The sequence below is a fragment of the Streptopelia decaocto genome, assembly GCF_964273445.1.
Source record: "Streptopelia decaocto genome assembly, chromosome: 1".
Classification (NCBI taxonomy): Eukaryota; Metazoa; Chordata; class Aves; order Columbiformes; family Columbidae; genus Streptopelia; species Streptopelia decaocto.
This window is the reverse complement of record NC_138663.1, coordinates 126,470,275-126,482,415: the sequence shown is the minus strand read 5'-3', so window position 1 is coordinate 126,482,415 and position 12,141 is coordinate 126,470,275. Positions and strand designations below refer to the sequence as shown.

Here is a 12,141-nt window from a genome sequence, read left to right as displayed (position 1 = left end):
TCTGGAGACATGACTGCTTACTAAGTTGTGGCTAGCCAACAACAACTGAGAGTCAATAATTCGGAAGGCTTTTTAATGTGCCAATAGGCTCTGAAGCCATTGAAAATATTTCTTTTAGAAGTCAGTGCATTGTTACTAATGTGAACGGAAACAAAAGTTACACTTTGAAAATATGCTTTTAAATGTTTCCCACATACAAGTATGTATTTGTATGACTGACTTCCTTCTATCCTTCCTTGAGTGTAAGCCATCTGTTAATGACTTCTATTCACATGAATTTTGTGACATTAAGTCAATATTGAACATCTAAGAATAAAGATATTATAGTATTTTAAATATGCGTATATTCTAGAACCCGGAAATAAAATTGTGAAATTGGGGTCTTGAACATCAAAATGCAGTTCAGAATGCTTTGTTCTTGTACAGAATGTTCATATTCTTATGAAAAAAACACTGTGATCCTGTAGAAGTTTTAGTTGTGCTAAAATCAACTCCCTTCTACACATACTGCCAGTTTATGCTGCATGGGTTAATGTATTTTTGAGGCTAGCATAATAGCGACCTCTTGCCTCAGAGATTATTTTCAACATATTGATGCTTCCATAACACATTTTTTCAGTCTTTGGAACCTACTGGTTGTCTTATACATACTTTTTATTTTTTTCAGGAATGGTAAACTTATTGAAGAAAATGAAAAATATATGCTGAGAGGAAGCAATACAGAACTAACAATAAGAGATATAAGAAATATTGATGCAGGTCCTTATATCTGTAATGCTAAAAACAAAGCAGGAAATGATAAAAAACAGACATTCCTTCAAGTTTTTGGTAAGTACTGTATAGTGTGTTCGATCTTCCCTTTTTAAATATAAACAGTAGAGGACTGAGTTTATAATTCACAATTTTCAGTGTAACTGTATTGCTGCAAGGCATCTACTGATGCAGCAAACTTCTCTCTGTACAATTTTACAGCTCTTTTACCCCTGTTGGCTACTTTAGCCTTTACATCTGACTTTAATTTTGTAAAGGCTATCTTTGGCATTTGCTTTTCTACTATTCAGATACAGTACAATAGAGTGTTAAATTGTTAATTCACTCTGGCTTTCCTTTAAAAGTTGGCTGCTTTCAAGAAAACCAAGAGGAGAGGAAAAAGGGGAAATTCTGAAAGCAGAAAAACCAGGTTATTTGAACAACTAAGCAGGGTGGGGTTTTTGTTTTGGTTCGTTTTTTGTTTGGTTTGTTGTTGTTGGTTTTTTTAACAAGAAGACACCATACAGAGGTGTTCCTGATTTTTAATTGGTTTTTCTTGGTTCTTATTGCAGATGTAGTCACAAAAATATTGTCTGATCTGAGTTTCAAAGGATAAAAATAATAACATGAAAACTTATTTCTCTTTTTATGCTCTATCACCCAATCTGTGTTCGTGATTCTCTCCTGTATACAGAACTGATCATTTCTTTGAAGTTTTGTATAGCTATGACCTAGTGAAAGCAGGCATCTGTGAGAACACAGAAAATCTTCCTCAGAATCATTGCGCAGGATCAATGCTGTAGCTTAGTTATTAAAAAATTACAAAAAAAAAAAAGTAATGTGTTGGGTTTTTTTTACATTAACTATAGCTTGTAGTAGAAAGATCATTTTTATTTGAACAGCTAAAGCACATACTTAAGACCATGGGAAAATAATTTTTAAGTCCTGCTTAAAACTAACACTAATTTATACTAGGTGTAACAGTTCTAATAGGAGAGGCTAATCTAGTAACTTGCACTGGAAGAGCTAAACTGTTGGAGTGGATAATGCTGTTCTTTGGGATCTGGGAGCCTGAGGCTGAAGCCTGAAGTGAATAGGATAACTGTATCTGTATGTCTTCCACTGCCTTTTCTGTTTGGGAAACTCTTCATAGCCCTCCATGCTGTGCTGTCTCCAGTGCTCCTTACTCCAGATATGTTGCCTAACCATTGGACTACTTTGTTTTTCTGAGGTACTGTCAGGGTCCGTTCAGTGATGGACTCGTGATGGTTCTTTTACCTTGATCTCAGAGCACAAAATTAAGGCGACCAAAATGCCAAGGGGTTATGATTCAATCAGGCAGTGTTACTTTATTAATTTGCCCATAAAGCAGCACGTGATAGAGAGAGAGAGTAAGAAAGAGAAAAGGGAAAGAAACGGGGAAAAGTAAAGGTAAAGATGAGAAATGTGGTTGCATTTGTCACCAGTCGAGTTCCAAAGGCGTGCCTCTGGTCTCCGGGTCCCATGCAGTCCTGCTGGTCCTCCGTCGTGGTTCGGGATCCTCTGGCGGGAAGATCTTCAACGGTGTCCATTCTGGAATCACCTTTTATGCTTCTTCACCCCCCCTTGCTCCCATTGTTTTAGGCCAGTCTCTGCCTTGATTTTGCGACCCAGGCTCATACTGCGCAGGCTTGAAAGATACACGCTTTCTTTTGCCAACGCTTACGTGTCCAGCATTCAGGGGTCTTTCTCTGGTCCATTGGGTGACCTCAGGACCCTTGGGGCAATGACTATTGTTTCTACTGCAACAAGATACTGACAGAGTTGAAACTTGTAATAAAGTAATGTAACCATCATGCAATAAAAATAACAGTAACATCGTAGCATTCAGCATTTAAAATTTCTAGTATTCTGGACTTTTGAATGGACATGCCCATCCATCTTGGTGCCATCTAACACCTGTGTATATTTAGTTTCCGTCCATGACCTAGATTTTTTTGTTCAACATGTTTTTGGTTTCCAGTATCAGTGTTAAAAAAGCTGTTTTGTCCTCATACCGAATTCTTACTCTGACAGTTTTTTCTGGAACACTAACACATGCATGGAAAGCTGTATGCACACACCCTACTCTCCCCAATTCTCCGTCTTTATTAGTGCATTTTGTCTGTTCTACCAATTAAGACTTAGAAGACTAAATAAAACCATTTCCCTCGAGTGATTTCTTACTGATCATGATTTGGTAATCTCTGTCATTCTGTTATCTGCTATGGTTCTCTCTGTGTCATTATCTTTTACTTTTTAAAAGATCTCATCCATATTAATGCTCAGGACTTGTGCTAAGCTTTTTGTTATTAATTCATTTACATTTAGTCCTTCTGAATGGCTTGAGGCTATAGGTGTTTTTCCTTCAATTTTTAAAATACATTTTCACTATTTGTCCCTGCTTGGAAGCTAACTTTTTGTACCTCTTTTATTCATATTGTTCAGTTTCATTGTTTTCTTTTATTTGTTTTGTGATGCAATTAGCCATATGCATGTATGTGTATGTTTAGATACATGTGAATAAATATCTTGAATTATGAAATACAACATTTTACAGCTGTGTGCAGCCCAACAGAAATTTCCAAAATAACATAAAAACAAGCAGCGATTTAAGAGGAGTCAAGAAAATTGAACCCCTTAAAACCTTCCTACATCACCTCATTTTCTGAACTAAGCATCTATTTCTTCATCATTACTTCTCCAGATTGATGGCTGTAGTGTTCATCTGCCTTCTAATAATAAAAACTCTAACCAGGCTAAATGAAGCAAAATTAGCTTTAATTAAAGGCATATTCATATTTTATAGGAATAGTGGTTATGTTCTGAAGATAGTTTTTGTATCTTCATTTTGTTTGTACTTTAGTTGCTCAATTTCACTCCTTAATCACTCAAGTGCTTGGTTCGGCCATTCTATGATACACAAACAATTGAGATTTTCAACAAGTTTTCTCTCTTCTGTACATATGCCATAAAAAGAGAAATTTCTATGTCTATAAATTTCTATTTTTAGAAAGAGAAGCATTTTTTCTTTAATCAGAATTGCTAAAAAATGGCAAGAAGTTCTAGCATATGTTAATTTGAAGTTCTCTAGGGCTGGTTTACCTACAGGATGAACGGGAGTGTTGTCTGAGCTTATAAAATATTTCTTTGGTTTTTCAGTAGTTTCTGACAATTGATTTCATGAAAGTCAAATCAGAGAAAAATACCACAAGAAGCATTACAAAATACCCTTTGTAATTATTGTGTAGTTTAAGCACATACTGTTTTTGTTTTCTAGAAGTATAATCTGCATCTTATATAGCAGGAAGGTTTTTGCAGCTGTGTTCAATGTAACTTTTATTGGTTATTGAGAAAAGTATATGCTATTACTCATTTTTAATCTGTCATCAGGCAGATAAAAAGAAATGTAAGAGACCTCTCCTGTCTTATCCCCCTCAGATGTGTGCCAAATGTTACAATTCAAAAGATTTAGGTTAATCTAGGCCCTCAAAAGCCATGCATCATGAAACCAAAGAGGCTGCAGTGAATCTATAATGAAATTGAGGTGAGATGTTACCTACATTTTATCCGTTATTTTCAGGCTTAATGACTGTGCATTCTTTTTCTATTTGTAGTGCCTGGAGCACATCTAGTTAATTTTCCTTTGAGATTAATAACTAAGTTAATCATGCTTTGGTTATTTTTCTGTGGTGGTTTGTTTTTTGTTTGTTTTGTTTGTTTGTGTTTGGTTTTTGGTTTTTTTTGTTTTGGTTTTGGGTTTTTTTTGTGGTTTGGTATTTCAGTTTTTGGTTGGTTTGTTTTGTTTTGTTTTTTAAGATGCTATTCAAAACATATATGGAAGTTCCTTATTTAAAGTCACTGATATATCTAGAAAGGGAATCCCATGGATCTGCATATGAAACTATCTGTTCATTCCAGATATTCTCAAGGGTACCAACTGCAGCTTCACCAAGTGCAATTAATCAGTTAAAGATGGTAGTGTCAAAAGTTCCTGCATTTTCTATATTCCTCCTTCTTCCCTTTTACCTCTTTACCTGTTTGGAAAACCTCTACTTTTTAACATTAAAATGATGCAATCTATAAAGGCAACGATGCCAGTTCTCTCAGAAGACGAGTCTCAAATCCCTTTGAGTGTGAAGTAGTTACATCATTTTAACATGTACAAAGACTTAGGTGTATCATGTGCTAAATCAAGTCAACACTTCATATTGGTGTGTGTGCGAATCCTTATTATGTCAGAAATCAAGTTTCAGGAATCAGTTTCTTAGATATTTCTTTGTTGGACTCTTGCTTGTTAATTAAATTCAAACTGAACCAGCAGTTTCCAGGAAGACACGGTTGCAATTTTGCCATGTGATACCAGTGTGTCTGTGCAGGAAGATAGCATAAGAATATGATTCCTTGTGTCACATTAATCAATAGATCCTATCAGGCAGTGATACAGACATATACTAAGCCTCTCACCAGTAAATCCAGCTTTGTATTAATAACAAGCTGTTTAAAGCAGTTCTTTCCATGAGATATAATCAGGAATATCTCAAGCTTTATATATTTGCTGCTTCCCAAGTCTGAAGAACTTCTTTTGTCAAAGGGTCAAACTCTGTGAGTTCAATAAATTATGTACCATTTTGTAAGCAACCAGTAACAAATCTAGAACCTCAGATTGCCATCAATGTTCTTCTTAAGCTTTGGGGGAAGACTGCAAGGTACACAGCAATGAGCTTAAACTTTCTGTTAAAAAGGCATTGCCCTTGTCTGAGGCAAATCCAGAAGAGACCAAGGAAGGAATCTGAAAGAAACTGTTTATTGAGCAAGTGTTTGAGAACTTAACACCAACCTTCTCTGCTCAGAGAGCAAACTTTCCAACCAGCGAATGTTATCTCTTTATTTTGCAACATCACTCTGTTAATATTTCAAAAATGCATGTCTAGTAATGAGCAGTTCCTTTTCCTTCCAAATAAAATGTTTTATTGAATCATAAGCATAACTCCCTTCTATGTTCAAGGCTTCTTTCAGTCAGGTCATTCGGTTTACAGTTTTTAAGTACATTATAATATGAATTTTTGATATTTTTGACTGAAGAAAACAGCAAAGACCTGGAAGGTTCCTGGTTTGACATTCCAAGACACTATATTTTTATTTGTTTCATGTTTCCTGGAGCCAGACAAGCAAATGCCAATTCAGTTTCAGACTGACTTTGCCAATATAGAAGGAACAGTTAAGGAATTGAGGGAGGGGGAAGGGAGGGGGAAAACTGTTTTGATATTTCAGTGAATACTTGTGTGGTGGGTTGACCCTGGCTGGGTATCAAGTGCCAACCAAAGCCACTCTATCACTCCTCTCCTCAGCTGGGCAGGAGAGAGAAAATATTATTAAAGTCTTGTAGGTCAAGATAAGAACAGGGAGATCACTGAGCAATTACCATCATGGGCAAACTAGACTCAACTTGGGGAAATTAGTTTAATTTAGTACCAATTAAAATCAGAGCAGGATAATGAGAAAATAAAACATAAATCTTAAAATACCTTCCCCATACCCCTCCCATCTTTCTGGGCTCAGCTTCACTCCTGATTTTCTCTACCTCCTCCTCCTTCTAGCAGTGTGGGAGGATGGGGAATGCGGGTTGCAGTCAGTTCATCACACATCTCTGCTGCTTATTCCTCCTGAGGGGGACGATTCCTCACACTATTCCTCTTCTCCAGCATGGATTCCCCCCATGGGGCACAGTCCTTCACAAATTTCTCCAACATGAGTCCTTCCCACGGTCTGCGGTTCTTCAAGTACTGCTCCAGTGCGGATCCCTTCTACAGGGTGCAATCTTTCAGGAGCAGACTGCTCTAGCGTGGGTCCTCCACAGGATCACAAGTCCTGCCAGCAAACTTGCTTCTGCGTGGGCTCCTCTCTCCATGGAACCACAGGTCCTGCCAGGAGCCTGCTCCAGCACAGGCTTCCCATGGGATCACAGCTTCCTTTGGGTACATCCACCTGTTCCAGCATGGGGTCCTCCATGGGCTGCAGGGGGACAGCCTTCTTCCTCACCGGTGTCTGCAACATGGGTTGCAGAGGAATCTCTGCTCCAGTACCTGAAGCACATCCTCCCCCTCCTTCTTCACTGACCTTGGTGTCTGCAGAGTTCTTTCTTTCACATATCCTTACTCCTCTCTCTTCAACTGCTGTTGCACAGCAGTTTTTTCCCCTTCTTAAACATGCTGTCCCAGAGACACTCCCACTATCACTGATGGCCTCAGCCTTGGCCTGTGGCAGGTCCTTCTCATAGCCAGCTGGAATTGATGCTGTCAGCCATGGGGGAAGCTTCTAGAAGCTTGTCACAGAAACTACCCCTGCAGCCCTCCTGCTATGAAAATCTTGCCATGAAACCTGCTACAACTAGTCTTGGCATTCTGAAATAAATATTGTTATTTACATGTACAAAAAAAAAAAAAAAAAAAAAAAAATTCTATATCCAGAATGTCATTAAAAAATAGTCAAACAGTATAAAAACTTCTAATCAATAGCAAATTGTGACTGGCAACCTATGAAAATGAAACAATTAGATAATATCCCTCATTTGAGCTTTCTTCTTCTTCCTAGTAATAACTGTCAGTTACATATATCTGATGATTAATCAGTGCTTATTCCTTTAAATGTCAACTGCTCAAGTCTAAAATGTCAAGCTAAAACTTTTTGTCTTGTGATCTATTTGAGGAAGATCTTAAAGAAATTTAGAAGATAAGTCTAAGATTAAAAATTAAAGAGTATTAGTTATATGTTTTAGAACATGCATCAAATTGAGAAGATTATATTTTTCAGCATGTCCGGATGGGGAAATCCTCTCGTTCTGATGGAAATAATGTCATTCCAAGTTTTGCTGTTTCCTGACATAAAATAATATGGATGATGGGTTTAATTTTTTTTTTTTTTTTTAAAGGAATGATATACCAGCCAAATTTTGCTCTTTGTTTCCAGTGATGAACAAAGGAAAGGAAGGAAAGAACAGATTATGTTGTAGCCAGGAGATATGGCTATAGGAAAATATTATCTGAATTACTCAAAATAGGGTGTTTCATAGACACTTGGATGATCCTGAAAGTGAGAGTAATAGCTGAAGGTATTTTGACATTTCACATGGTTATGTTTTATCTCAAATTTTTTGTAGTTCTTTCAAATGACATCTCATGTTATACTATTGAAGAGAGTTTCAGCTTTCTCAGCAAAACTGATGTCTTTCCATAATGCTTTTGCTTGCTGCGTTCTACTGCATCCAATAAAGCTCTTAACATTTCAAGAGGGCCTGATCACTCATGGTATTTTCTTTCTGCACACAATGCCATTCATCATAGATTATATAGAATATATTATAGTAGTGCTTCCTTAAAAGCAAAACTGAGGAACACTACATTGGAAATACATTATTTTCAACAAATGTCCTTATTGTTTACAAAGTCAATGTTAAGAGCTCCCAAAATAATATTTACTCATGTAAACTTAATTCACTGGGTTTTGGTGTAAACATATTGAATCATATTCTTATTACATGATTACATGCTAGGTTTTCCAGTGGGATGAGTGTCTCATTCAACGTGTAAAGTGGATAGGTCCAGAGAAACTTATTAATGGTTATTTATGAGTGACTATATAGGATCAAAACATTTTTTATGAAAATACTTGAATGGCATGGAAGAGAGTAACAGTCTTTGCAATTGAGCTCTTGTATGATATTGTAGATATAAGGCCCTCTAAATAAATGTGTTCATGTATAACCAGAAATTGTATTGTATATGTAAATAACTTGACAGAGTACAGTATAGATTGAGACTTGTAATTACTGTATACTTGTGGGTATAAAATTGAATGATTTGAAGAATGTAAACAATGTCTGGAAATTTTAAATTGTATTTTACCACCTATTTACTCAGTAAGTCAGGATGAATAGCTTTGTATCAGAGGACACATCAGTTCTTAATAGTGTTAATGCCAGTACAATATGTTTGTCATCAGGAGATTATGTTAAATTCAGTAACTGGTGTAAAGAATGTATTTCTGAAGATCAAAGTGCAATAATATTAATAACTGTATTTTTTCCATATAATTTGTATTTGAAGACAAACACAGATTATCATAGAATCAAAGAATGCCTGAGGCAGGAAGGCACCTCTGGAGACCATCTACAACCAACCCCCTACTCAGAGCTGGGGTTTCAGGACCGTGTCTGGTCAGATTTTGAATATCTTCAAGGGTGGATACTCCAAAGTCTCCTGAGCAGCTTGTTCTGGTGTTTAGTCAGCCTCTCAGTAACAAAGGTTCTTTGTCATCTTAAATAGAATTTCCTGTGTTTCACTCTCTGCCCATTGCCCCTTTTCCTGTCACCAGGCACCACTGAGAAAATCCTGTCTCTGTCCGTCCTCACCTCTGTCAGGTATTTATACACATGGCTAAGATCCCTTAGAGCCTTCTCTACTCAGGGGCATATTGGTGGCTCATGGTCATCTTCTTGTTCACCAGGACCCACCAGGTTTTGTCTGCAGAGCTGCTTTACAGCCAGTTGGCCCCCAGCCTGCGCTGGTGCATGATGTTGTTACTGCACAGGTGGAGGTGGAAACGTTGAATCTCTGCTTCGTTCCTGAAGTTCCAGAGAGCAGCGAGGTCTAACTGGTCCCTAAGGGACAGCGAGCCAGAAGCAAAGACATGAACCCAACTACCAGGGCAGGGGTCTTGTCCGGCAGGGCCCATCCAATACTACCCCAGCAAGAGAGCAGTCAGCAGTCAGGCATAGAAATGGTTGAAGTGCAACTTGAAGTCAGAAAGGTTGATTGCTCTTGTGGTTGGTAATGTGAAAACATTAATCCTATGTAAAAAAACACCAAACATTAATGTGCTTTTAAAAAAGAAAAAAGAGTGGATTAAAAGATTTTGACATGACATTCTTTGTGCAGGATGAGTAATATAATTTGTATTTTTAACAGTGCAGCCTCAAATAATACAACTTAAAAATGAAACCACGTTTGAGAATGGGAAAGCCACCCTCATCTGTGAAGCTGAAGGAGAACCTATCCCAGAGATTACTTGGAAAAGGGCCATTGATGGAACAACTTTCTCTGAAGGTGATAAGGTAAATCAGCCTTAATATTTAAAATATCTAAATATGTGTTGTCTGGCTAATCTTCTTTTCATAAGCAGAGAATTATTTTAGAGATACATTAATTCTAGATTCCTCTGGAATTGGAAGGAATTGCTTCTTTCCAAGGTAATAAGAGGGACGTGCAGATTCTAAATGTTAAATTGACAGAAAAAACAGTTGAAGTGCTCAAAGCTAATTCCTCTTACTAGGCCTAAATTTTCAAGCATAGGGTTTCATAGTAAGGGTTTAAATTTCATCTTGATCTTAATGGCTGTGCATAGTCCTTCTTGATTATATTTGGACTCTGTCCAGTATTTTTCAAAATGGAATGGAGCTTAAAGAAATCTGAAATTAAAAAATCTGAATACTTTGTAGCTCTTTATTTCCCACTTCTGATTTTTCTTCCTATTTCTTCTCTTTTCTTATATTTTTCCTCACACAGATCATGTAGTCTATAACTCCAAATTAGGCCCATTTCCCCCCCTTTTTTTTTCTATTATTTTCATGTTTACTTACAAAGTAAATTGAGTAGAGTAGGATTACATATGACAATGAAAGTCAGTTACTGAGTGAACAGTGAATGGTGAAAGGAAAAGGGAACAGTGTGATGTCATTCCTAGCCATTTAGATAACAACCCGTTTCTATAAAACTCCTTTTATTTTTCCCTTTAAAAAAAAAAAAATTTTATTTTAGTATTTGAACAAGTATTTTCTTCTTAATTTCCTTACACAAACAACTTAAATATGCACTGGTTACAAAGTATGAGATACCATCTTTCTGGCTGCTAATTGAAAATTTTTACTCCAGATAATCAAGTAGTAAAATAGACAGTCTTCTAGCAGATGTTTGTGTATTCATAGCTCTTGCTTAAAAAAAAAAAACAGTTGAAAAACCTATACAGCAGTCATGCCAATGAGGAAATCAGATACATAGTAAGTCACTCAGTTTATAGGGAATTGCTTTATATTAAGGAGTCATGTACTTCCATTATCAGTGTTCTGAAAGAGAACATCTGGTCAGAAACTCTTTTTACCTTTCCTGGAACTGAGGCAGTTTATGTGAGGCTCTGTCTACCGTTTTCCTGCTCTGTGATTTCCATTTTGGAGGAACATAACAGTATTTATATAGGATTTTTTCTAATAGTTTTGTATTATAACAAAAGAGTTTTTCTCCTTATATATTTCAAGTCAAAGGTCATTTTTCTGACCCACAAACTGCACTTAGTTCAAAGCTTACAAATGTAGCTTTTCACTTGTGTTTGGAATGTTCCTAAAATAACTGTGTTATATCAGAAATTGAAAATGAAAGCAAGTTGCAGAAATAAGCTAAAAAAATATTGGTCCAGTTGAAACCTGAAATTTATGCAGTGTTTATATAGGACAGTATTACATTCTTAATTCAAACTGCCAATACTTAAACTATCTAAACATGTTACTGCAGCATTTTTTTAACTGTGATTCAACTGAATAATACTGACAACCAAATTAAAACCTATATTCAGTTTCTACTAGTGTGCTGACATACCGTGTGTGAAAGATAAAAAGAACATGCTCATAAGGTTTCCTTTTGTTCTTGCCAATGAAATAACTCTATGTGTATTGCTCATGGGAGAGTTTTTGTTGAATAAATGTTCTGTAATGCTCTATATGTTATTTAGCTATAAGATATACTGCTGCATTTGCCTTGTGGTCCTCCAGCTTCAGGGTGCCAAAGTCTTGGCTTGTGCTTTCCTACCAAATTAGGTGAACAGGGAACAAAACTGGCAGTGATTGAGTCACTGAATAATTGTTGAATAATACAGCAATGTTTTGCACACAGAAAAAAGTAAATTGAAGAAAACGAAGGGTGAGGAGTGTAGCATAGTCTTAAATTAAAATTATTAATATGTGATAACTTTTGAAGTGATGTTCAATCACTAGACATACTTGCATAAATTCAAAAATTATCATCTACATTCAGAGAATTCATCTTTTGAATGTTCTACCAGTTTTAAAGCATTTTTTGTATAGACTGTACATTTTTAGGTGACAAGTTTTTTCTTCAGAAGATAGAAGAACTGTTCTAACTATAATATTAACAAGATCATGATTAAAAAGCACAGAAAGTGTTGTTCTTATATTTAATTATCCTTCTATTGCTTTTAGTGTGCAGCTCCTCAGTCACATTATTCTTGTTCTGCTAAAAAGTAAGCATACCTTGTACAGATAAGGAAGAAGGCTGAATGTGAGATGATTCTTAGCCTACATGGACT

General features: G+C 36.3%; 1 protein-coding gene across 2 annotated transcripts in view; it reads left to right on the top strand.

The window, feature by feature from the left end:
* Positions 1–12,141, top strand: part of NCAM2 (neural cell adhesion molecule 2) — a 294,710-nt gene that overhangs the window by 172,924 nt on the left and 109,645 nt on the right. For both annotated transcript variants that reach the window (XM_082045723.1, XM_082045724.1), the window contains exons 7-8: positions 668–828; positions 9,735–9,880. In XM_082045723.1, the coding sequence (XP_081901849.1) occupies positions 668–828; positions 9,735–9,880 (307 nt within the window). The remainder of the gene's footprint in view (positions 1–667; positions 829–9,734; positions 9,881–12,141) is intronic.